The sequence below is a fragment of the Malus domestica genome, chromosome 06, assembly GCF_042453785.1.
Source record: "Malus domestica chromosome 06, GDT2T_hap1".
Lineage (NCBI taxonomy): Eukaryota > Viridiplantae > Streptophyta > Magnoliopsida > Rosales > Rosaceae > Malus > Malus domestica.
In genome coordinates, this window is record NC_091666.1 from 28,116,487 (window position 1) to 28,140,083 (window position 23,597).

Consider the following 23,597-nt stretch of genomic DNA (forward strand, 5'->3'; position numbering starts at 1 on the left):
AAATTGTCGCAAACCCAAATTCGTGCCCGCTTCTCAGCCTTCTCTCTCTCCTCTCTCTCTCTGACAAACACAAAACCATGAAACGCCAATTCGAAGGCTAACCAGGAGAATCCATGGAGGGGGAGAATCCAATTCCGGCCCAACCCTCGAAGCTCCGAGATGAGATTTGGACTCCTAGTATTGGTATGCTTTTCAATTTTAGTTTTTAGGGTTTGTGAGGGACGATTATCTGTTTCAATTTTTGTTCTTAGGGGAAGATAAGCAGCTGCATTATGTTTAATTAGGGTTTCATGCATTTCAATTCCGGCTGCATATGTTTGTTGCAATCTGCATTTGTTTTTAGGGTTCGGTGCTTGAATTTAATTAGGGTACTTGATGCCTAATTTTTTGCATTTTTTAATTATTAATAGCTAGATTTTAATTTAAGAATCCATTCAGAATCGCAACTTTGATTGGTTAGCTAAGTATCGCAGTTCTGTTTGATTTGGCCATGCCGGCCACTCGTGTAAAAATACTTAGAGTAGATATTTATTACTTGTGTAGAAAGTAATTGAGCATGACGTAGAAGTAGTAGTAATAAGTACTTGATGAATGAAATTGAGAGTACAAAGTAAATAAGGGGTTGAATCCAGATGTTCTCGCTTACTTAGCTCATCTTCTAAATTATTAATGTCACTGGGGGGACCAAGTATGGGCATATGCCCCTCACTTGGTTATACAATCTCTAACTTTAACTATGTAGTTGATACAGCTTGTAGGCTAATAAGACTATAATGCATTATTGTGAAAAGGTCAAAATGCATTATTGGATAATTGAAAGTAAGCTTATTAAAAATGCATTATTGGATAATTGTAAATTAACTTATTAAAAATACTATTAATTGTCAAAGGTCAAAACTTTTTACTTCATATATTAGGTTTCTTACCAGTTATATTAGTTATTCGTCTAGTGTTTGTGCTCTTTCTAATATTGAAAGTGGTCTCAAGTTACGAATGTCCTCACTCTCATAATTTGTTGAAACATATTTAGTTAATTTTCTTTTTATGCCACACATGAGCTAAATCCTTGGTCCGCCACTGATTAATATATATGTGCATTTTCTCTAAAACACAGGTGCAGATAAGAATAAAGAAAAAGATTCTATTAAAGACTCTCCGGCAACTCATCTCACAAAAGTAGAGGCTGCCCAAGACTCTCAGACTCAACTCCAGCTTGAGGAGAAGAATACTCTTCCAGCTTTTCTCAAGGAGGATAATAATCCCACATGCCTAGCCCGTCGTAAACTCATAATCGAGCCAGGCACATTTTCCTCTATGCCGTCTACTTGTGCAATTTGCTCCGAGTTTGGGCACTTTCCTGGTATGTGCCCCTGGAGGAAACGGCTTCCAAAAGGCGTAACTCAGGTTGGCAAGGGCTATGTAGTAGAGTGGGGGCGTGCTGTTCTCCTTGAGTGTGTTTATTGTTATGAGATTGGTACCCACATGCTTGATGACTGCCTGGATTTAAAAAAACTACTCGAGGAAAATGGAGGGGATATGCGCCCTTGCACCCCTGTTTGCTCGATGATATACCGCTTGCTGATTGCTGAAGCTAAGGAGGACTGGGTGCATGTATGCAGCAGCTGTTGAATTATCGTTTCATTTTAGTGCTCTATGTTATATATATGTTGTTGTGCACCCACGTATGTCTTGGAATAATTAAGCTAGATAGCTCTGTTGTCGTCACTGGTATATATACTTCTTGTTGGGTGTTTTCTGTGTTTAATTTGGCTGTCCCTTGCATGGACTCAGGCCCAGTCTAGAGATTTTTGAGGTCCGGGACGACGCCAAAAAATGTGTCCTCATTTTATATAATAAAATTATTTGTTTTCACATGTAAGACATCGATAAAATTATACTTAGAAAAGCATTTCAAACTTAATAATTTATAAACACGGAAAAACTAATTTATTTTGTATCATGAGAAGGAAAAAAAAAACTCCAGGTTTACAAGTAGATATATATGAGTTTTGTTTTCTATCTGAACTTTAAAAGTGTTTTTGTTTAAATTGTGAGGTGTTTTTCCTTATTTACTAACCTTGTCAATATGGGACTAAAAAAATAATGATGTTTTTTAGCATTTAATTGATATGTATAAGTAATAAATGGGTACTAAATTATACTTTTTTATGACAAATTTGGTCAACGCATGACTCTTTGTTGAAAATTAGACTTGAATTGTAACAAATGTTTAAAAACAACAACCCACATAGCTACTAGCTACTAATTAAAAATAAATTAACAATCAAACAAAAATTCATAAAAATTGAAAATAATAAACATGCACTTAGCATTTCGAACTTAGGACATCTCGTTAATTTTAAACAACAAAAAGCATTGATTCTTATTAAACTTCTTGATCATTTAGTCAAGTTTTATTTATTTATGCTCTTATGATGAAAAGAAATTTGTAAAAATTGAAAAATAAATAAGCACACATGGTGTTTTGAACCTAAGACTTTCTCATTAATTTCAAATAACAAAACCACCAGTCAATTTTTTGTCATTGAACCAAATTATATAAATTTATATTTTTATGAAAACATGTATAAATATACCGTCCTAATAAATTAGATGCCCCCAATTATTTTGGCCCCAGACGTTCGCCCTGCCAACACTGGCCTTGGGAACTCGTCTTGGAATATGATAAATGTGCAGTGCCTATTAATTTGGATCGATGTTTTGCTTTGATTTGCTTGAACTGGTGGTGTTTTTGCTTTGAGAGTGTGCGTGTGTTTTTAATCAACAATTTTAGTGAATGATTGACATACACCTTGCCTTCGAGCAGGCAAGCTTCTGCATTGTCGAGTCGTCGTTTGTCTTATGAGTTTTGTGGATGTTTCGGTTTCAGTATTGGTTGTAGATACCTGCTCCTTCTCTTTCCCTTGTGTCGATTGTTGGTTTCTACTATGTCCTACAAAGTGAACCCAAATGATTAGACCAATTTCATGAGTTATTTAATTGTATAGTCTCTTCCCTCAGTTGTGTCTATTCATACTCCATTGATTGTTACCGAAAAGTAAGAGAGTGCATAAAACATCTCTCATAAGAAAAGTAAGAATGATGTATGATTTTCACAAACAATAGAAGCTAATTAATCAAGTTGGAATAAGTAATGGAAAGTTTACAACATATAGGAAAAGGTAGGCCTAGGTCAATTTGGGTCATCCCACGGTGGTTTGAAGCTGGTCGGCTCTCTGCTTGCGCTTACGCTACCATATTATCACCAACTGAAATGATTATAAAGGGGAGTGCGGACATTACTTAACAAAACGTACATTAGTTGTGTGGTTGCTGCTGCTACATCCCCAGCCAGCGGGCAGCTGATCTAATTAGGTGGTAAAAATGAGATGGACTTGCCTCAACACCAAATACATAACCTCTAATTCAACTTTGAAGCATGCTCATTCTACTCATATCACGCCACTTATGCTCCAAACACGAAACAGATTGAGTTACCGTGATCCCAACAATGTCGGTATCGATCTCTGGCAGCTGCAGTGGCGAAGCCAGGATTTTCAGAGGGGAGGGGCGAAATTCAAAAGAGTGTAAAGTTCAATCGAAGCGGTTAACATTAGATAGTGCAAAGTTTTGACTCAATATTCATAGCAGAAAATGATCTCTCCACCCAAGCAGTTGTAAGCAATAATATCTAAGTCAATGTAAGAAACTTAAATTGACTAGGATTAGATCCTAAAAAATGTTAGGTACTAATCAAACAACAGACTGAGACCTAGCAGCTAGGTGCCTAGACGAGATCTAGGCGGGAGCCTAGATAGATTTAAATTATCGTAAAATAAGCATTAAACAATATTTACATTGTTTTTAAAGTAATACAATATTTATAAATAATGTGAGAGTTTAAGATAAATACAGTGGGAGTCTTAAAAAAGAAAATAAAAATACATACAAGACTTAAAAATAAAAGGAAAACTAAAGAAAACTCCAAAAAACTTCATTTTTAATGAAAAACCCTTTTTAAAGGTATAGTGAATAGCACCCGAGAAATGTATAAATATGGTTTTTCGTTAAAAGTGAACAGTACCAGGAGTTTTTTTTGTTAAAACTCCCAAAAATAAAACCACAAATACTTATTATCTTGTTAACCAAACACCCAACTTTAAAACACTTGTCATTTAATACTTGTTATCTTGTTAACCAAACACCCAACTTTATCTTCAACCCACATCCAAACACCCATCTTCTTCCTTGCTTTTCTCCCAGACCCGACACCCCCAACCGCTTTTCGTCAATCTCATCCCCACACCTCCTCCATCAACCTCTCCTCCGTCCATCGCAACCGCATCTCCTTCCCCGTCGATCCCACTCCCACCCCCTCCTTCGTCGTCCCCACCGTAATCCCTTCTTCGACTTTCTTCCAAACCTCTGTTAATCTCCTCCACCATGAATTCCGACGAGAGCGAGGGGAGTGGCGAAGACCTGGGGTTCAGTGGTGTTTCCCGGTGAGGGGAGTAGCGGCCGCCACTCGTCGCTCCCACGTGGCTTCGCCACTGGGCAGCTGGGGTGATTTGCTGAACACTGTAACGGAGCGATTATTATGTATGGGTTTGCAACTAATTATATGTATGGCATCTGATTTTGTAATACATACAAATATATGGAATTTGATACGATTATTATGATTTAGGTGAAAATCAGTTGAATATCAGAGTGCGCAACGAATAAGACTAACAAGAATAATAAGAATATTATTAATAAACGAGAATGCTGAAACGGCTACAAAACCCTAACACTACGTTTGGATGAGAGAAATAAACTTGTAATTTGTGTAAAAGTCAGAATTTATAAATTGATATGAACCGGTTCCCTTGTTTGGATTCATAACCATAGAAATTTAGAATTTCCGCGTGGAAAAAATATTGGAATTTGGGACCTCTACTTCCCAAGTTTAAATTGTATGTCATTTCTCAATTTCTATGATTGAGAGTTTAAAAATAATAAATTCCGTATTCAATTCCATTGTTCTTTTATGTTAACCAAACAAAAAAATTCACAAATTCTAGAAAATAAAATCATGTCAATTTAATTTCCATCATTTTGAAATACCTTAGTAATCTTAAATTTCTTCATCCAAACATAGCGTAAAAGGCTACTTTGTCACTAACTTGATATTCTACAAGCTACAAAGCACCATATATATAGAGAACTAACATAACCCTAATAAGCAAGAAAACGAAACCATAATACTAATGGGCTAAGCCCAAGTTCAAATAACAAAATAATCCTAAATTCCACCCCCGTCAAACTTATGGCGGTACACATCATGAGTTTGCTAATAAGCAGATGCAGATGCACGCTTCGTTAGGCGGACAAGACAAGACAAGCTTCGTTAGGCGGACACGACAAGGCAAGCTCCGTTAGGCAGACACGACATGGCAAGTGGGTGAGCAATCAAGCAAGCAAACAGGCAAGCGAGCGAAAGTATTCCAAGTGGTGCAAGTGCAATATTCCAATTCCAATGCCAGTGCAAACTTTCAATCAAACAAACTTCAGTTCACCAGCACACAACATCACTTGAGTGGTCACCAATTCAAGTACTCGAGTAATCGTTGCAACAACAAGCTCCAACAGCAGGTTATTTCCATGATATCCCTGTGGGCCTCAAAGACATCAAACCAAAAAATGGGCGGTAAATAGCTTACAACCCATTTTTCCTCTCTGCTCGTGTGGGCCAAAACTTCCAACAATTTTTTTTATCTATTTTTTTTTTTCATTTTTTTCCCTTTTTCCCCTAATATAGAAGCAGCAACGATGTAATCCATGAAGATGGAAATGGGTGCAGCTTGGTAACTGGGTGCATGAGCAGCGGCAGTGTGCATATGGGTTTCTCAGCAATGGTCGATGGATCGAGCGGTTTAGATTTAGTCAAATGTGGCGGCGGGTACTGGTATGGTGGGTTCATGCAAGCTGGGTTAAACAGGAAGGCCTAAGGTAGAGACAAACTTGATCCGAGTTTGTGATTCTCGAGTCAGAGCTTCATTAAAACCGTTGGCAAACAAATTCTTTTTCTACACTCTTTTCTTTACTTTTTCTGCAACCTAAGCCAACGACAACTGAGAACAAAACAACTAACAAACGGAAGAGACAGACAAATTGATACTGAACAGAAGCATATTAAATCCCGAAGGATCAAACCTGCTCTGATACCAAGTTGAATATCAAAGTGCGCAACGAATAAGACTAACAAGAATAACAAGAATATTATTTATAAACGAGAATGCCGAAACGGCTACAAAATCCTAAGAGGCTACATTGTGACTAACTTGATATTCTACGAGCTACAAAACACCATATATATAGAGAACTAACATAACCCTAATAAGTAAGAAAACGAAATCCTAATACTAATGGGCTAAGCCCAAATTCAAATAACAAAATAATCCTATATTCCAATAAAATCAACATTAGGGTTTCGAAACATGAGAAGATACGATTTTCACAAACAATGTAGGAGTCCGATTAGCGTTTTGCTAATCATAATATCAAGTCAACCTCAGAGTTGGTTGATTGCGACGATGGTGCATTGCCGGAGCTGTTGTCCAGTTGCTGAGCTCTCAATCTGGCTTCCTTGGCCTTATGCTTCTTACTGTTTGTGTTGACTTAACCCTTTCTCAATTGTTTCACTAACCTGGCACAGGATGCGACTCCAGGGCTTCTTTTTCACCTACATGCGTTGGTCGACCCTACCTTTATTAGAAAGATAGTACAAATAAGTAGTAAGTGTATCATTACTGATGCTAGATACTATTTACGTGATTTGTATTTTGTAGATTACATATATATAATGTGGCATTTTGATGGTTGGATTCCTTCAAGTCATTAGAAAAAGAATTCAACCATTAATCGCCACATCACATACGTGGTCTACAAAATATGATTTTAAAACATAATCTCCCTAACATTTTGATTGCATTTTTGCTCACCACCCTCAAGTGGTAGTAATGTTCATTACCCTATGTTTGTACCATACTTGACCAATCCCGAAACTACTGAGCACCAGTCAACGTTATACCATCAAGGACCTAGAAGAGTTTCCCTCAAACCAGGAGGTCAATCACAGCGCGACACGTGTCGACATCAGAAGCCAATCATAGCGCGACACGTGTCAACATCAGAAGCCAATCACAACACGACACGTGTCAATGTCAGAATGAAACTAGAAACTCTCTTCTATAAATAGAGATCATTCTCTCATAATATTTCCTAATGTCATTTGTCCTAAATGATTCACTAGTACTCACTAAAGGAGAGCTTGAACCTATGTACTTGTGTAAACCCTTCACAATGAATGAGAACTCCTCTACTCCGTGGACATAGCCAATCTGGGTGAACCACATACATCTTGTGTTTGCTTCCTTGTCTCTATCCATTTACAAACTTATCCACACTAGTGACCAGAGCAATCTAGCGAATGTCATAAACCTAACACTTTCTGTTGTACCAAAGTCCTCACTGATTTTGTGCATCAACATTTGGCGCTGTCTGTGTGAACAACACTTATTCCCACTCTCTTCAGCTTTGCCAAGCTGGTTTCCACCATTCGTACACTCTCTTTTGACCAGGCATCCCTCTCCAACATGGGGAGCGAAGGAAGCCACATCACACAGAATGACACCCCTCTTGCACCTAGTACGAAGCAACGAAAGAAAGAAGGAAAGAGAGTTGCTCTTCAAGCTAAAGTCGATGAGCTAGAAGCTCAGAACAACAAGATAACAATGAAGAATGAGGTCCTCCAGGAGCAGTATGAAAAGCTTTTTGAGACGCTCCACGAAACTAGGCGTACTCAAACATGCGAGCTCGTTGCCCCTGTGGACATCAACCATCATTTGGGTGCCCCCCAACACGGAGGGTCACCTCCCTTCGACATGGGTATCCCTGATGAGGAGCGAGCTAATCATCAAAACATTGATCAATATGAGACTTCTCTCAACCCAGATGCTTCGACCTGAAGTAGAAGAAGTGGAGGAAGACACCTCATTGCAGAAGGGTTGGAAGGATCGAAAACCGTTTATCGTGACTGCTGAGACTTCCTAAAGCAACGTCGAGAGAATCCCCTCCACATATGCTCGAAGATCAATGACCCAAGGGTTTCTGAAAGACTAGGTCCCCTCCCACGTCCTAGGCCAGCTGCCAATCTAGGAAAGGAATGATAGGTCCCAGAGGAACATGAAGGTACGGGGGACTCTAAGGTATTCCGACAGACTTGCCCTAGAAGTCAGTACGGTGAGTCCAAGAAAAAACCACACGCCTTTGTTCAAACTTTCCTACTTCCAAGAGGCGATGAAGACTTACGAAAGAAAATTCCAGTGGCACATGACTCCACTCAGGACCCCATTGAGACAGTAGACTCATTTAAGGAATTGAGGAAACTGTTTGTCTCTCAACACATTTTCCAGACTGATCACTTGCATTCTGCAGATGACTTGTACACTATTCGCCAGAAACCGAACGAGTCACTACGAGAGTATGCCGGCTGTCTCGTAGTGCCGGTCGCTTCAGCCATGAGTATTCTCACTGCGCTGAGGCAGATGACAAGACCGCCATCAAGGCCTTCACGGCAAGCCTACGTGATTATTTCTTCAAGTACATGATCAATGCCAACACTTGGAAGACTTACTCTGAGGTGATGGCATAAGCTTACAACCACGCCTCCGCCGAGCAAGGACATACCAAGGGAACCCCCATATGGTTAACCTCTATCAACAAGTGGGAAGTGGAAGTCAAGTTCTACCAAGTGAGGAGATATTGGCCATTCAGACACCCATTGCATCATCTCCTGCCTCATTTAGCTACTCGCTAAGTCACTAAACGTATCTGTCTCTTGGTAAGAGGAAGGATTTTTACTCTCAGCAAGCCCATTACAACAAGATGGATAAAAGTTCGTATCAAGACAACCAGGGTGAATGTACCGTCGACTATTATGACTATGGGTCCAAGCCTCACTCTTTCAAAGTGGAGGACTAGGTACTAAAGGAAATGCTATTATAAGAAGGCATACACATTACAAATGTTTTTACTCTTAACCGCTTGAGATCTTTTATCACACAAGCCATTTGGCAAATATTTAAAGAAGAGGGAATTCAGACAACTTCTTCTGAGTCTTTTGTGTTCCTAGCACTGGAACATTTGGTCTACGCTGACCTACCCTTATACTCTAACTCAGAGCTTCAACATGCGTACTTTGACACAAAGTATGTGATACTAAGTGTTACAACCAACATGGTTCACATATCAAAAGCATGGATCCCTTCATGCATAACAAAACATTCATAAGGCATCACTCATATCAATCAACATAAACATTATACATTCCAACACATTCATACATAAACATCATACATTCCAACACATCCATATATAAGCCAACTGTGCTTCGAAAAGGTTCAGCATACTTTGTGTCTTCGACACTTGCTACAATGTGCCTCGACACCTTGCCCTTATTCTCACTAACCAGGTGGTGAAATGTGAAGAAGGAACTCATCTTCATGCCACCAACCAGGTGATGAAATGTACAACCCGTACTTTCCTTCATGCCACCAACCAGGTGATGAAATGTACAACCCGTACTCTAATATCATTTGGCAACTTGCCACTCATGCCACCAACCAGGTGAAGAAGGAATTCATATTTGTGCCACCAACCAAGTGATGAAATGTACAACCCGTACTCTCCTTCATGCCACAAACCAGGTGATGAAATGTACAACCCGTACTCTAATATCATTTGGCAACTTGCCACTCATGCCACCAACCAGGTGAAGAAAGAACTCATCTTCATGCCACAAACCAGGTGATGAAATGTACAACCCGTACTCTCCTTCATCCACCAACCAGGTGATGAAATGTACAACCAGTACTCTAATATCATTTGGCAACTTGCCACTCATGCCACTAACCAGGTGAAGAAGGAACTCATCTTCATGTCACCAACTAGGTGATGAAATGTTCAACTCGTACTCTTCTTCATACCACCAACCAGGTGATGAAATGTACAACCCGTACTCTAATATCATTTGGCAACTTGCCATTCATGCCACCAACCAGGTGAAGAAAGAACTCATCCTCATGCCACCAACTAGGCGATGAAATGTGATGAAAGGTGATAAAGGAACTCACCTTCGTACCACCAACCAAGTGATGAAAGCAACTCACCATTCATTCCACCTACCAGAAGACGAGTGGTACAACTTGTACATGTGAACTCCTAGCATTCACAAATAATCAAAAATCCTCAAGCTTGACAACTCAACTAGGGGAGCATTTATGCCCAACAAGAGTTATAATCACCAACAAAGTCTTATTGCAAGCCAACAACAACTTCAGTGCATGGCATACGAAGATCAAGCTATTCAGCCCTCTTGCATCTGCTTCAGACATTTCCCCTCTGTAACAATGCAAACACTACAACTCGTAGAAAGCTTCACACTATTGATCAAGACAGTGTGAAGCAAAACCAATTTATAGTGCCAACAACAGCTTTATCAAAGGAGTTCAACCATAATTCTCAAAAGCTTCACACACTCTTGATCAAGACAGTGTGAAGCAAAACCAATTTATAGTGCCAACAAGAGCTTCATCAATGGAGGGCAACCACAATTCTCAAAAGCTTCACACACTCTTGATCAAGACAGTGTGAAGCAAAACCAATTTATGGTGCCAACAAAAGCTTCATCAATGGAGGGCAACCACAATTCTCAAAAGCTTCACACACTCTTAATCAAGACAGTGTGAAGCAAAACCAATTTATGGTGCCAACAAGAGCTTCGTCAAATGAGTTCAACCACAAATCTCAAAAGTTTCACACACTCTTAATCAAGATAGTGTGAAGCAAAACCAATTTATGGTGCCAACAAGAGCTTCATCAATGGAGGGCAACCACAATTCTCAAAAGCTTCACACACTCTTGATCAAGACAGTGTGAAGCAAAACCAATTTATGGTGCCAACAAAAGCTTCATCAATGGAAGACAACTACAATTCTCAAACCTTTGAGGCAAATTCAAGACTGTTCAAAGCAAATTCAATTTATATGGTTCATCCAAACCTTCGACTACTACAAGGTGTGGCTTGTATCACAATCTCTTGATCAACAGTGCGGAAGCAAAATTTGTATATGTTGTCTCTCCCACATTTTCAAATTTCTAGTTTCCCAAAAAAAAAAAAAGGAAAATTCAACAAAACTTCATTAATGGAGGACAACTACAAATTCTCAAAAGCTTCACACTATCTTGATCAAGATAGTGTGAAGCAAAATCAATTTGTGGTACCCAACAAAGCTTCAACAACAAAAACTTCATCAATGAAGGACAACTACAAATTCTCAAAAGCTTCACACTATCTTGATCAAGATAGTGTGAAGCAAAATCAATTCATGGTACCCAACAAAAGCTTCAACTCCAAAGCTTCACCTACAAAGCTTCAACTCCAAAGCTTCACCTACAAAAGCTTCGCCCACAATAGCTTCACCTACAAAAGCTTCACCCATAAAAGCTTCACCCACAACAAAAGCTTCACCTACAAAAGCTTCACCCACAATAGCTTCACCTACAAAAGCTTCACCCGTAAAAACTTCACCAACAAAAGCTTCACCCACCACAAAAGCTTCACCCATCAAAGCTTCACCAACAAAAGCTTCACCCATAAAAGCTTCCCCCCACCACAAAAGCTTCACCCACCAAAAAAGCTTCACCCACAAAAACTTCACCAACAAAAGCTTCACCTACAAAGCTTCACCTACAAAAGCTTCACACTATCTTGATCAAGATAGTGTGAAGCAAAATCAATTCATGATACCTAACAAAGCTTCAACCTCAAAGCTTCACCTACAAAGCTTTACTTATAAAGCTTAATATATATATATATATATATATTTGGAAATTCAAAAATTCAAAAATTCAAAAATTCAAAAATTCAAAATTTTGAAAATTAAAAAAAAAATTAAAAAATTGCCTAGGCCTCCTCTTCTTTGGGCCTAACAACTTTCATAACAAATATATATGAATGAGGAGTTTTGGGCTACCACTTAGAAAGGAAAATGGTGAAGTTTTGTTACTTTGGAAACTTGACTACTAGCAAGACACCTCATTCGTCAACTTCCTCGACCGGAGACAAGAGGGACTCCTACCATATGCTACTGCACCTTGATACTCGGAAGTCTCACGACCACTCAGTGACTTGGATTTTTTTCAAGTCTTCAACCGAGAAGTTTTCCTCACTCGGGAAATTAAGGGAGCACTACCTCAACCTACATGCTTCACTCACAAAGCTTCAACATACAAAATTCAACAAAAGGAAAAATTCAAAGAACTTAGTGAAGAAGGCCTTGGTGTATTTAACCCAATATGTTGAAATGAAGCAAAGCTTGTTTATTGATATCTCCGATAAGTTACAAATATGTACATATACATGAATCAAAATAAACAAACAAGAGGGAGCCTTCATAAAGGTTGCTCAGGAGAAGTCTCAGCAGTCGGCAGAGCCCTAGAAAAAAGAGGCACCAGAGGGTGATTATTCGGAGTCTCAGTACTAGGCAGAACCCCAGAAGGAGGAGGCACCGAAGGTTGATCATTTGGAGCTTCATTACGCGGTACAGCCCTAAAAGACGAAGACAATAAATGTCTTTGGAACAAACCCACAAACCTCTGATGATCAAGTAAAATCTGCCCATCAGATTCCTGCAGCTGGTCGAGCTTCCTCTTTATGTTTGTAGTATAGTCATGTGCGAGCCTGTGTAACTGTTTATTCTCATGCTTGAGCCCTCTGATCTCCTGTTTGAGACTTATCACTTTAGCTGCCAATGATTCAACTTGGTGGGTTCGAGCAAATAGGCGTTGGGCCATATAGGACACAGAACTTGCACACTGAACACTGAGAGCCAAAGAATCCTTAACAGCCAACTCATCAGACCGTTTGGAAAGTAGTCTGTTATCTTTGGGAGTGAGAAGGTTCCTGGCCACCACCACAGCAGTCATATCATTCTTCATCACAGAGTCCCCAACGGTAAGAGAACCAGTAGAGGATAAGAATGATGGGCGCCATATGTTGTCTTGAGAAGGCATGACTGCCTCTTCACCAAAGTTCAAGTCAAAACGATGGTCGGATGGGCCAGACATTCTCAGAAATGATGAAGGAGAAATAAGGTGCAATAAATCTCTGAAGTAAGGGGAAAATTCCTACAAGCAATAACTCTCTGAATGTACTTCTTGCACACAATTGGTGCCCTTATAAAAGAAATGGCAACAGGGCCGTTGGTTCAAAAATCGAAGAGGCACCACTCTTCGGATTCTGAAGAGGCATCACTTTCCACATGCAACATCAGCTCCTTGGGTACCACAGATAACTTTGTCAAAGATCTCTGACAAAGTGTAGACATATAAATTTTGAAGGTCCAGCTACCCTACTATTACCCACAAGGGTAAAGGAACAACACCACTGCTTGATAACTAGAAAGTCTCAATGTGTGTCAACCTCCGTGCTCCGTGGCAAGGCAGACTGGCAAAAATGCCCAACCTTTACTCACATTCGAGAAAACACTCCCAACAAAATTGCTTGCTCAAAAATCGAAGAGGCACCGCCCTCCGAATCTCGAGAGTCAGACTTCCAACAGGATTACTTTCTTAAAAATCGAAGAAACACTGCTCTCCGAATCTCAAAAGTCAGACTCCCAACAAGATTGCTTTCTTAAAAATCGAAGAGGCACCGTTCTCTGAATCTCGAGAGCCAGATCCCCGACAGGATTGCTTGTTCGAAAATCGAAGAGACACCGCTCTCCGAACTTCGAGAGCCAGATTTCCTTGGATAAAGCTTGTCTGCAATCTTCACACACAACATCAACTTTCTAGATACCACAGACCACTTTTTCAAAGTGCTTTGATAAAGTTAAACACGTGAAGCTTGCAGCTCCTACTACATTGCTATGACCAAGAATGGTAAAGGAATATCACTACTACTTGTTGTTAGGGAGACTCCTATATATGTCGACCTTCATCCTCCACAGCCAGGCAGACCTGCAAATAAATAAAAAAATGCTCAACTTTTCTTCACATCTAAGAGGGCACTCTCAGCAGAGTCTCTCGAAATACTCAGCTCATTTTCCTCCCGATAATACCTCTGCAAACAAGCCACACCAGAGCAAGAGTATCCTATATCATCAGGGTTAAAAGCAAGAGTATCCCATATCATGCTTTTTCCCTTTCTTTTCCTTTGGCCTTGTTCTTACCTGCAAGACAAGGAGAAAGAGAGCAATCAGTCAGCACTTGGAATCAAGCTTCCAGTCAGGAACTGACTGCCTGGAACCCCTTGCCTGATTACTTACCTGGAATTGCTCTCGAGTACTCATCTTCAACGTCTTATGCTTCCAAAGAAGATACAGCATCTGCCTGAGGAACAAATAGGGCAAGTGACAAGGATACAAGGAAGCATGTGGAGACAAGTGTAACAAAACATGTGCCGATACATCCACTACTTTGTCAACAGCAAAAGTATCTCATATCATCAAGGTCGAACGTACTCTAGATTTGATGGACTTATTTTGATCCTCAAATTCTTGAGTCGGCCTTATACTCTGAAGGAAACCAGAAAACCTTCCAGCATAGTTCAAGAATAAGCATGTGGAAAGTTACTTCTTCAAAAGCAAAAGTATCTCATATCATCTCTTCTCCATTTGCTTCTCCTTATCCTTGTTGTTGTTTATGACATAAGAAGAAGGAGAACAATCAACCGGAAGCCGAAGTCGAACCTCCGATCAAGGTTGCTTGCTTGGAAGTCTGATTGCTTACCTTGTTTGTTACCTCCTTCGGCAAATCTCCTAACTCGGTGACTTGGGGGACTCCCACTATAAGGTTTGTATCGCACTTGACCAAGCTCGAAACTACAAGTAAGCTTCAAGTGAAATTGATACATTACCTTGTGCATCTTCATCGGTTAAAGATACCACCCCTGGATGGAGGAAAAGTACTTCCAGAGAAGATGCCACATCTACATATGAGACAGATAAGGCAAGTGAAAATGATACCACACTTCGGTACTTAGAAGTTTCGTGATTACTCAATAGCTTGGATCTTGCAAGTCCTCAACCGAGAAGCTTCCCTCACTCGGGAACTTAAAGGAGCAATGTTTGTACCATACTTGACCAATCCTGAAACTACTGAGCACCAGTCAACGTTATACCATCAAGGACCCAGAAGAGTTTCCCTCCAACCAGGAGGCTAATCACAGCACGACATGTGTCGACATCAGAAGCCAATCATAGCGCAACACGTGTCAACATCAGAAGCCAATCACAACACGACACGTGTCAATGTCAGAATGAAACTAGAAACTCTCTTCTATAAATAAAGATCATTCTCTCACAATATTTCCTAATGTCATTTGTACTAAATCATTCACTAGTACTCATTAAAGGAGAGCTGAACCTATGTACTTGTGTAAACCTTTCACAATTAATGAGAACTCATCTACTCCGTGGACGTAGCCAATCTGTGTGAACCACGTACATCTTGTGTTTGCTTCATTGTCTCTATCCATTTACATATTTATCCACACTAGTGACCGGAGCAATCTAGCGAATGTCATAAACTTAACACTTTTTGTTGTACCAAAGTCCTCACTGAGTTTTAATTTTGAGATTTGTGTTTGTCCACTACACGAATCTCGAAATTTAAACTCATTAACGGTAGTAAATAGGATGGTAAACATACACCATAATTTATGACGGTGAGCAAAAATACTCCCTAACATTTTTCTTAAAATACATTAAATACGCTTTACATGAACTATCATTAATTTGTTATTTTTTAATAAACATTGAACAGTCGCATGTGTTCCTTCCGAGCCCATGTCTCCGGCATCAAATCTTCCGTACTCAAAACTCCCTGTACCTCATGTGCCACCTCCAATTTTCCCACACCTGTACAGTAACATAAACACCCATTTAACTTCAACTTTACACTTAAGTCGTTATGTAAATAATTGTTTAATTGGACAGTCTAGAGAGCACCAAACCAAATTAAAATCGCAACTACTATATATACAAGGTTTTCTGATTAACCCTAGACAACCACACTTCGATCATATCATCACTGCAATTAAACCCTAATTAACACTTTGATCATATATATATATATATATATATATATATCGTCTGCGCATGTCTTCAACCTCGTCCCTACTACCTGTTTCTAAGCCATCCCATAATCTTCCAGATGTGTGGAAATTTTCAGGTCGACGGGCCGAGGGCCCACTCTAACAACACCGATACTGTCCCCACTTAACCACATGCACAATCCTCAGGTGTGGGGTTTTATCACAAAAGGCCTCGATGTTAGTTAGAGAGGGGTATTTCTATTTAAAGCACTCTTCTCTTCTCCCTCTGTCCGATGTGGGACTGGGGGTTCCAACCCCCAGGAAGAAGAGAAGAGTGCTTTAAATAGAAATACCCCTCTCTAACTAACATCGAGGCCTTTTGTGATAAACCCCACACCTGAGGATTGTGCAGGTGGTTAAGTGGGGACAGTATCGGTGTTGTTAGAGTGGGCCCTCGGCCCGTCGACCTGAAAATTTCCACATGGTATCAGAGCCAGGAGGCGGGCCCGTACTGCCACGTGATTGGGTGGGTCCCCGTTGGCCCCTCGTGATTGTCCACGTAGGCCAAAGATGCCACGTGTTTGGGTGGGTCTCCATTGGCCCCGCGTGATTGGGTGAGTCCCGACATGGCTCCACGTGGTTGCCGATGTGTGGAAATTCACGTGTGACCCATAAGTGGGGTCTCACGTGCGGGGGAGTGTTGGAACCCCCAGTCCCACATCGGACAGAGGGAGAAGAGAAGAGTGCTTTAAATAGAAATACCCCTCTCTAACTAACATCGAGGCCTTTTGTGATAAAACCCCACACCTGAAGATTGTGCAGGTGGTTAAGTGGAGACAGTATCGATGTTGTTAGAGTAGGCCCTTGGCCCGTCGACCTGAAAATTTCCACAAGATGAGACCATGCAAAATATAGAGGAGAAGGAAGATGTGGAAGCCTACCGAGAAACCTATGCAAAATAAAGAGAGTTACTGCCAAACCTTCCAAAAGAGAAGGGTTGGGCCACTGAACACTTGGTTCAATACCAAGGATTCTGGCTAAACTCTAGCTTTGTCTTAAAAGCGGTCATGCTGCTTCAAGATCATTTCAAAGCTGGTGCAAGTAGTACGTCCAATATATTCTTGGCTTCGTTTCCCAAATCAGGTACAACATGGCATAGAGCACTCATTTTTGCTACCATCAATAGAACCCTGCATGATGTTGCCTCTCCTCATCACCCTTTGCTCACCACGGGGCCCCACGACTGTTTTCCGTACTTACAGTTGGATGCATATCTATATAATAATAATATGCATGAACATCGTGATCATGATCATCACAGCCGTTCATTGATGTCGCATGATGATCGTGATCATGATGGTGATGGTAGTACTAACATTGCTACAACTACTAGACTCTTTGCAACCCACAAGCCTTACTCTTTGTAACCAAAATCAGTGACTACTAATAATATTGGTGGGTCAAAATTTGTGTACATTTGCCGCAACCCAAAAGATGTTTGTATTTCTTCATGGAACTTCATGAACAAATTGAAGTCCCAAGTATGTACACCCCTCTCACTAGAAGAAGCATTTGAGCTTTTTTGCCAAGGATTCTCTGACTATGGACCCTTTTGGGACCATGTGCTAGGTTTCTGGAAAGCAAGCCTGGAATTTCCAGAGAAAATATTGTTCTTAAAATATGAGGATCTGAAAAAAGAGCCGGATGTGCAAGTGAAGAGATTGGCTGAGTTCTTGGGCCAACCTTTTTCCTTGGAGGAAGAGAGCCAAGGGGTGGTGCAGCAGATCATCAAGCTCTGTGGTTTCGAGAATTTGAGCGGTCTGGAGGTTAATAAAACCGGCAAGACTCAACTGTTTAGTAAAATGCAGTTTGATATTAATAACTGTGACTTCTTCAGGAAAGGTCAAGTGGGGACTGGAAGAACTTTTTCACTGAAGACATGGCAAAACGTATGGATCAAATCACAGATGACAAGTTGAACGGTTCCGTATTGACATTTTATACAGATGCCTAGGTTTGATTAATTAGTTGCTTAATCAATAATAATAAGGGCTTATGATCCAAGTATTTGCTTTATTCAGTCATGTTTCGTGTTTTCCTCCCAATTCGGTCCTGTACTAGTTGGTAGATCTGCTCGTTGTTGACTTTGTATAATAACTATTGCATTTTATGCAAAACCCCATTGTTTTCTAATTTTAAATAACCCATTTTACGTAAAACTATTTGAACCCGATTTTGTGCGCATTCGGCTCATGTACTCTAAGTTGTTAGATGATAGAAATATTGAGGATCATGATTTTTTTCCGGATAAACGTTGAATCAATCTAGGTCGCAGTCATCTAGTAACCTTGTCTTCAGGTTTTAGAGCCCAAGGCCAAGATGCGTTCCTTCCTCAAAGCTTTTGTGCAGAAGTCAGCAATGCATTCGACACCACCACCTGTTCTTCTCACCCGACCGAGCTCGGTTGCGAGTTGACACACCCGCTTTCACAATAAAGATGTAGTTAGTTCATAGTTATTACTCGGTCTGTGCGCCACGATGTCTTGTAATTTCTAGGACAACAAAATCCAAAAAGGACTTGTTTTCTTCCATATAAGCAAGCTTTCCTTTATTGTAATGGAAACAAAGAGGAGATAATAACAGGGCGATGAATTGGTTGAAATGCATTAATCTCAAGGTAGTGATCAAGGAGACTCTTCGCTTATATCCTGTCGTTCCATTACTAATCCCCAGAATATCAAACCAAAATGTGAAACTACGACATTAAAGCGAACACACGAGTTATAGTCAATGTGAGGGACATTACAAGAGACCCGAAATCTCACAGCAAGCCGGATGAGTTTGAGCTGGAGAGGTTTGTGAATAGTGAAATAGATTACAAAGCGGCTGACTTTCCAAACCCTTCCGTACGGGAGCTGGCAGGAGAAGCTGCCCAGCAATTTAGTTTTCCTCGGTTATTATTGAGCTTGCTTTGGCAAATGTAGCGCAGAAGTTCGACCGGAAACTGCCAACATCAGCGGAAGATATAGATATCGCTGAATCCAAGGGTTTAACCTTGCATAAAGAATCTCCTCTTAGCGCCATCGCTGTTCCACATCGATCGTCAGCTTGCTAGGGTTTGCATACATTGGGTGTGCAGATCAAATGGAGGGCCTGGCTACTCTTGTAGGTGTCCAGTTGGTGCAGCAGCTCTCTCAATAAGTACGTATCCTGGATTTTGTTTCAAGGTCGATTATTTAAAGGTGGTTATACTGCTGCAGTAAATACGTACCCTCTCTTTTTAATTAGGCATTCTCTTATGTCTATGGTGTTGCGTGCTTAACCGCATTAATCACGGTTATCCAATTTTTGCCTATCAACATCATATGTGCCTGCTTTCATCGTCTTCGTGATCTTCAGCGACACTTGACATTAAACAATTAGGTAAATAATTAAAAATTTATCAAATATTTGAAGGATTTTACCAAACATTAATTAGTTCGCTAATCATCGGTGTTTTTGCTGGATATGCTTACTGCGGGTACTGATACCACGCATACAATCCTAGAGAGGGCGGGTACTGATAATTAATTAACATTAAGAAGTTGCTGTACTTTAGTAAATTACTATTAATTTGCGATCGTCCGTATTGGATAACTACTTATGCTGTATTGTATCTGTAGAGAATGTCTGTACTTTTGTTATATGCTATCATATGCTTGTGCATCTTTTATCGAATCCAACGACGCTACAAACGTTGAGAAATTGGGAAAATAACAGCAATTAAAAAAAGCAGGCAGCAGGTGTTCCAAGTTCTCGCACCGAGCCAATTCAATAATTTCACAGCATGAGTCGAGAACAATACGACTGTATCCATACACTCAAAAAGCTAGCAGTAGCAATTAGAAAGGAAAAGGAGAACCTCGATACAAGTACTTTGGTTTGGTTCTACATAAATTCGGAGAAAAAGAGAAATACAACTTACTTTCATCTAATTAAAAGTAAAAACGCACAAGTTGCTATGCTCTGAAGTTCTTTGTGACCACATTCAAAATGTAAAAAGCCTACCTACAGGTCAATGACACGAGATAGCTTCTGGATGCGGTTCAATAAGAAGTCCCCTTGCTTGATGGTTGCTTGGTACAGTGAATTCTTAGCATCAGGACGATTGGTTTCTAGAACTCCGGCAACTTTGTCAATCTTGCAATGAAGCTTCCCTGCCGCAATGAAACGAGATAGTTCCCTGTATGTCGTAGAATGGGTTAGATATATGCAGAAAGAATGTAAACGTAAAATACTTAACAGCTTCTCCATGAAATCAAGGACCAAAAATTTTTAAACTACATAAGGTAAACCTGAAACAAGGTAACCATAAGACTCAGTCACTTACAGATCAATGAAATCCACGGTCACGCCAAATGCTTTAGCCATAGCTTCAATAGTAACACTCTTGTAGGACTCCAAGAACTGAGAATAAACAACAGTTCTGATCTCCCTCATGTAATACCGAAAGTGTGGGTGCAAATAACGGTCCAACTTTATCTGCTCTGTCAGGCCAGCTGAAAAAGAAAAAAGAAAAGAAAGAAAGAAATTACAACTATGAAATTTATTGATTTGGTTGATATATGACAGGACCAAATTGATGCCCAGGTAGCTTATGAACATGCAAATCAAAATTCTAATATCATACAGATAGATTAATATATCATGTCAGACATATATCACTGCATAGATCTACTTACCAAAAGCTTTGAAAAATGATTTGTATTGGCAATCATATAGAGAGTTCAAAAACTCTGTAAGGTAGGGAATTTTCCCAATCACTGTCAATATTTCTGGAGCATCCACGACCTGCGACATATTGTTTGAAATTAATAATTTCTTGTAAGAACACACATTACTAACACAATGGGAGAAACACATAAAACATGAAGGCCATATCATAAAACATGTGGTAAGAAAGCAGTTTACCTTTTGTTTTAAAGAAACTCTGTCCAACGATATAATGCTTGTAAGGACGGTATAAAATATGAAGATGTCATACGGAAATATCTCATAAGTGGTGAAGGTAGAAATGGAATCCAAGAACAGATCAGCAGCCTTCTTAAAATTCCGAGTGGACATGCAGTACAAACCTTCATACACCTTCAAACGGTTCTTCCTTTCCCAATCACCTCCCTCTTCAAATAAACTGATATCATGATACAATGGTTACAAACAAAGCTCAACTACCAAATTTAAAAACAAAAAGATGCAGGTCACAGATCCATGTCACTACTACTTACTTCTTTGCTTTGTCAATACTCTTAGAAATGAGGTCAAAATCCATGTAAAAGAAACCAAGTTGCAGTGTATAGAAGACCAAGTCCATCTTTTGCCCAACTGCAACTGTCTTGCTTTCCGTTACCTTGAGTTGTTCCAAAGCTTTCTCCTAGGTTCATAAGGGAAGAAGTTTAAAGTCAAATTGGGGAATACCACTAAAAGGGGGAAAATAAAAGGCAGATATAACTTGTACAACAAATAAGTTACAACTTATCTACCTTGTCACCAATACGAATGAAAAACAGGGACTTGGCCAAATGAGCTTCTCGAACCTCACTTTCCCCTAAGTTTTCTTCCGCATCAGCAATCCTAAACAAAGGCAACCAGATAAGCTACTTGGTAAAGGAAAGTACTTGATCACAATGGCTATAATAATAGCACAAACAACAATGTTCTTCAAACTAGAAAATTCAAACACATCTTGTCATTCTACATAGCCCACTGTAAAAATCCCGACTGTTGGTCGACAGAGAACTCATACTCCATTAGCATCCAATCTCATAACACTGTATCACCTGTGTAAAGCCCAATTCAACAAGTTATCCAAGTTCTTTTCTGCATCAGCAATGCTAAACAAAGCCGAGCCGACCATATAGTTAACTTGGTAACAGAAATTACTTGATCACAATGCTATCATAATAGTACAGACAACAATATTTTTCACACTATACAATTCAAGCAAATCTTGTTATTCTTCTTAATTACAGTAAAACTCCCAACAGATCGCGAATAAGTCAACGGAGAAATCATGCTTCATCAGCATCCGATCCAACAAAACTACATCACTTGTGTAAGCCTAGTTCAACAAGTTACCTAAGTAATAGCGAATTTTCATAGCTGTATCTCACAGTGAAGAGCTCAAAGCATAAATTTCAATCCCCAGTTCTCTTTTTTCTCACAATTCTCAGTAACCAAACAGAATCTGGACCAAAATCAAAATTAAAATCGAAGAAAACCAATAAAGAACTCACTTTTCGTCGATCTTCTTGAGCTCCTCCCGGTTCTTCGCCCTCATCGAGTCCATAACGCCCTGGTCCAGCTCAAGCACCGATTCGGCGACCAGGGTTTCGTACAACGGCGCCATATCTACAAAACCCCAAACAGAAACTCAATCCCCGATACGCAAACACCGAAATTGAAAGCACAGAGAATGCAAAAATCGGTTCAATTTAGTGAAAATAGGCGATCTTACGGTCGGCTTTGACGGAGGCGAAAACCTCCTCCCTGAGTTGGACCTTTTCGATGTCCGGAACATCGGAATGGGAGAGGAGGAAGAGCTTGTTTGCGAGCACGAGATGCGGCTGCTGCGTCCCCTCTTGGGCTTCCATTTGGAATCGGTGGTGGTGAGTCGGTCGGTGAGTTAGGTATCCGAGTTGGGAGTTCTTTGCGCTTTGCTTGAAGGAGGAAGTGGAACGACAGTGTGTTTTGGCCTAGTGAGGGTGTTTGTTCTCTCGCTCGGTAACACGAAGGGTAAATTGGTAATTAAGGAAGTAAAACGTAATTTTATGGTCTTTTTACAGCACCATAACTTAGCGGTTTGCATTTGAATTGTGAACCGGGCCGGATCAAACCGGCAAAATTTAAAATATCTAATGCATACCGAGTTAAATTTGATTTTAACTTTTAATCTCTGATGTATCAGAGAGGGACTTAAGTTCGTTTTAGAGTTCAGTGGAATATTTGCCTCACGATTTTAAATGAAAAATTATATTTAAAGGCAAATATGATTTCGCATTATATGTAATCTCAACTATTATGGTACATTAAAAGATGTGCAGTGCGATAAAACTCACGCCAAGAGCTTACTCTGGTTATTCAGCATTTAAATATATATACTTCAAAGAGTAAATTGTAGCAATGGTCCCTCAACTAAAAATCCATTACCATTGGTCCCTCAACTTATCAAAATGTGTAGCTATAGTCCTTTTCATTAATTTCTTCAAAATTTTGTCAAAATATGTTATGTTGGAATAACCATTTATTTAATTAGGGTCCCTCAACTCATCAAAGTGTGTAATTATGGTCATTTTTGTCAACTACGTAAAAAAATTTGTCAAAACGAGTTATGTTTGAAGGACCATAGCTACAATTGGGATAAAGTTAAGGGACAATTTCTCCAATTGAATTAAAATTGAGGGACCAAAGGTAATGGATT

At 39.8% G+C, this 23,597-nt stretch overlaps 2 protein-coding genes across 2 annotated transcripts; one reads left to right on the forward strand and one right to left on the reverse strand.

Annotated features, from left to right (window-relative positions):
• Positions 1-17,208: 17,208 nt before the first annotated feature.
• On the forward strand, positions 17,209-18,155 carry LOC114825480 (flavonol 4'-sulfotransferase-like). Its single transcript, XM_070823273.1, has 3 exons — positions 17,209-17,506; positions 17,771-17,967; positions 18,039-18,155. The coding sequence occupies exons 1-3, from the start codon at positions 17,209-17,211 to the stop codon at positions 18,153-18,155; spliced, it is 612 nt and encodes a 203-aa protein (XP_070679374.1).
• A 1,769-nt stretch (positions 18,156-19,924) lies between these two features.
• On the reverse strand, positions 19,925-22,879 carry LOC103433495 (26S proteasome non-ATPase regulatory subunit 6 homolog). The gene is made up of 8 exons (XM_029103856.2): positions 22,635-22,879; positions 22,414-22,528; positions 21,661-21,751; positions 21,406-21,551; positions 21,092-21,311; positions 20,863-20,971; positions 20,511-20,679; positions 19,925-20,363 (listed from the first exon to the last, which is right to left on the reverse strand). Exons 1-8 carry the CDS (start codon positions 22,768-22,770, stop codon positions 20,189-20,191), a joined length of 1,161 nt encoding a protein of 386 aa, XP_028959689.1. The 5' UTR covers positions 22,771-22,879; the 3' UTR covers positions 19,925-20,188.
• Between the last annotated feature and the right edge of the window lie 718 nt (positions 22,880-23,597).

Coding starts and splice junctions, on each gene's coding strand:
- LOC114825480 (XM_070823273.1), top strand. CDS start 17,209: ATGCTGCTTCAAGATCATTTCAAAGCTGGTGCAAGTAGTACGTCCAAT. Junction 17,507..17,770: donor TCGTGATCATGATGGTGATG/GTAGTACTAACA, acceptor ACCATGTGCTAG/GTTTCTGGAAAGCAAGCCTG. Junction 17,968..18,038: donor AGAATTTGAGCGGTCTGGAG/GTTAATAAAACC, acceptor TGACTTCTTCAG/GAAAGGTCAAGTGGGGACTG.
- LOC103433495 (XM_029103856.2), bottom strand. CDS start 22,770: ATGGAAGCCCAAGAGGGGACGCAGCAGCCGCATCTCGTGCTCGCAAAC. Junction 21,552..21,660: donor TCATTCGTATTGGTGACAAG/GTAGATAAGTTG, acceptor TTATGAACCTAG/GAGAAAGCTTTGGAACAACT. Junction 20,972..21,091: donor GAGTTTCTTTAAAACAAAAG/GTAAACTGCTTT, acceptor AATATGTCGCAG/GTCGTGGATGCTCCAGAAAT.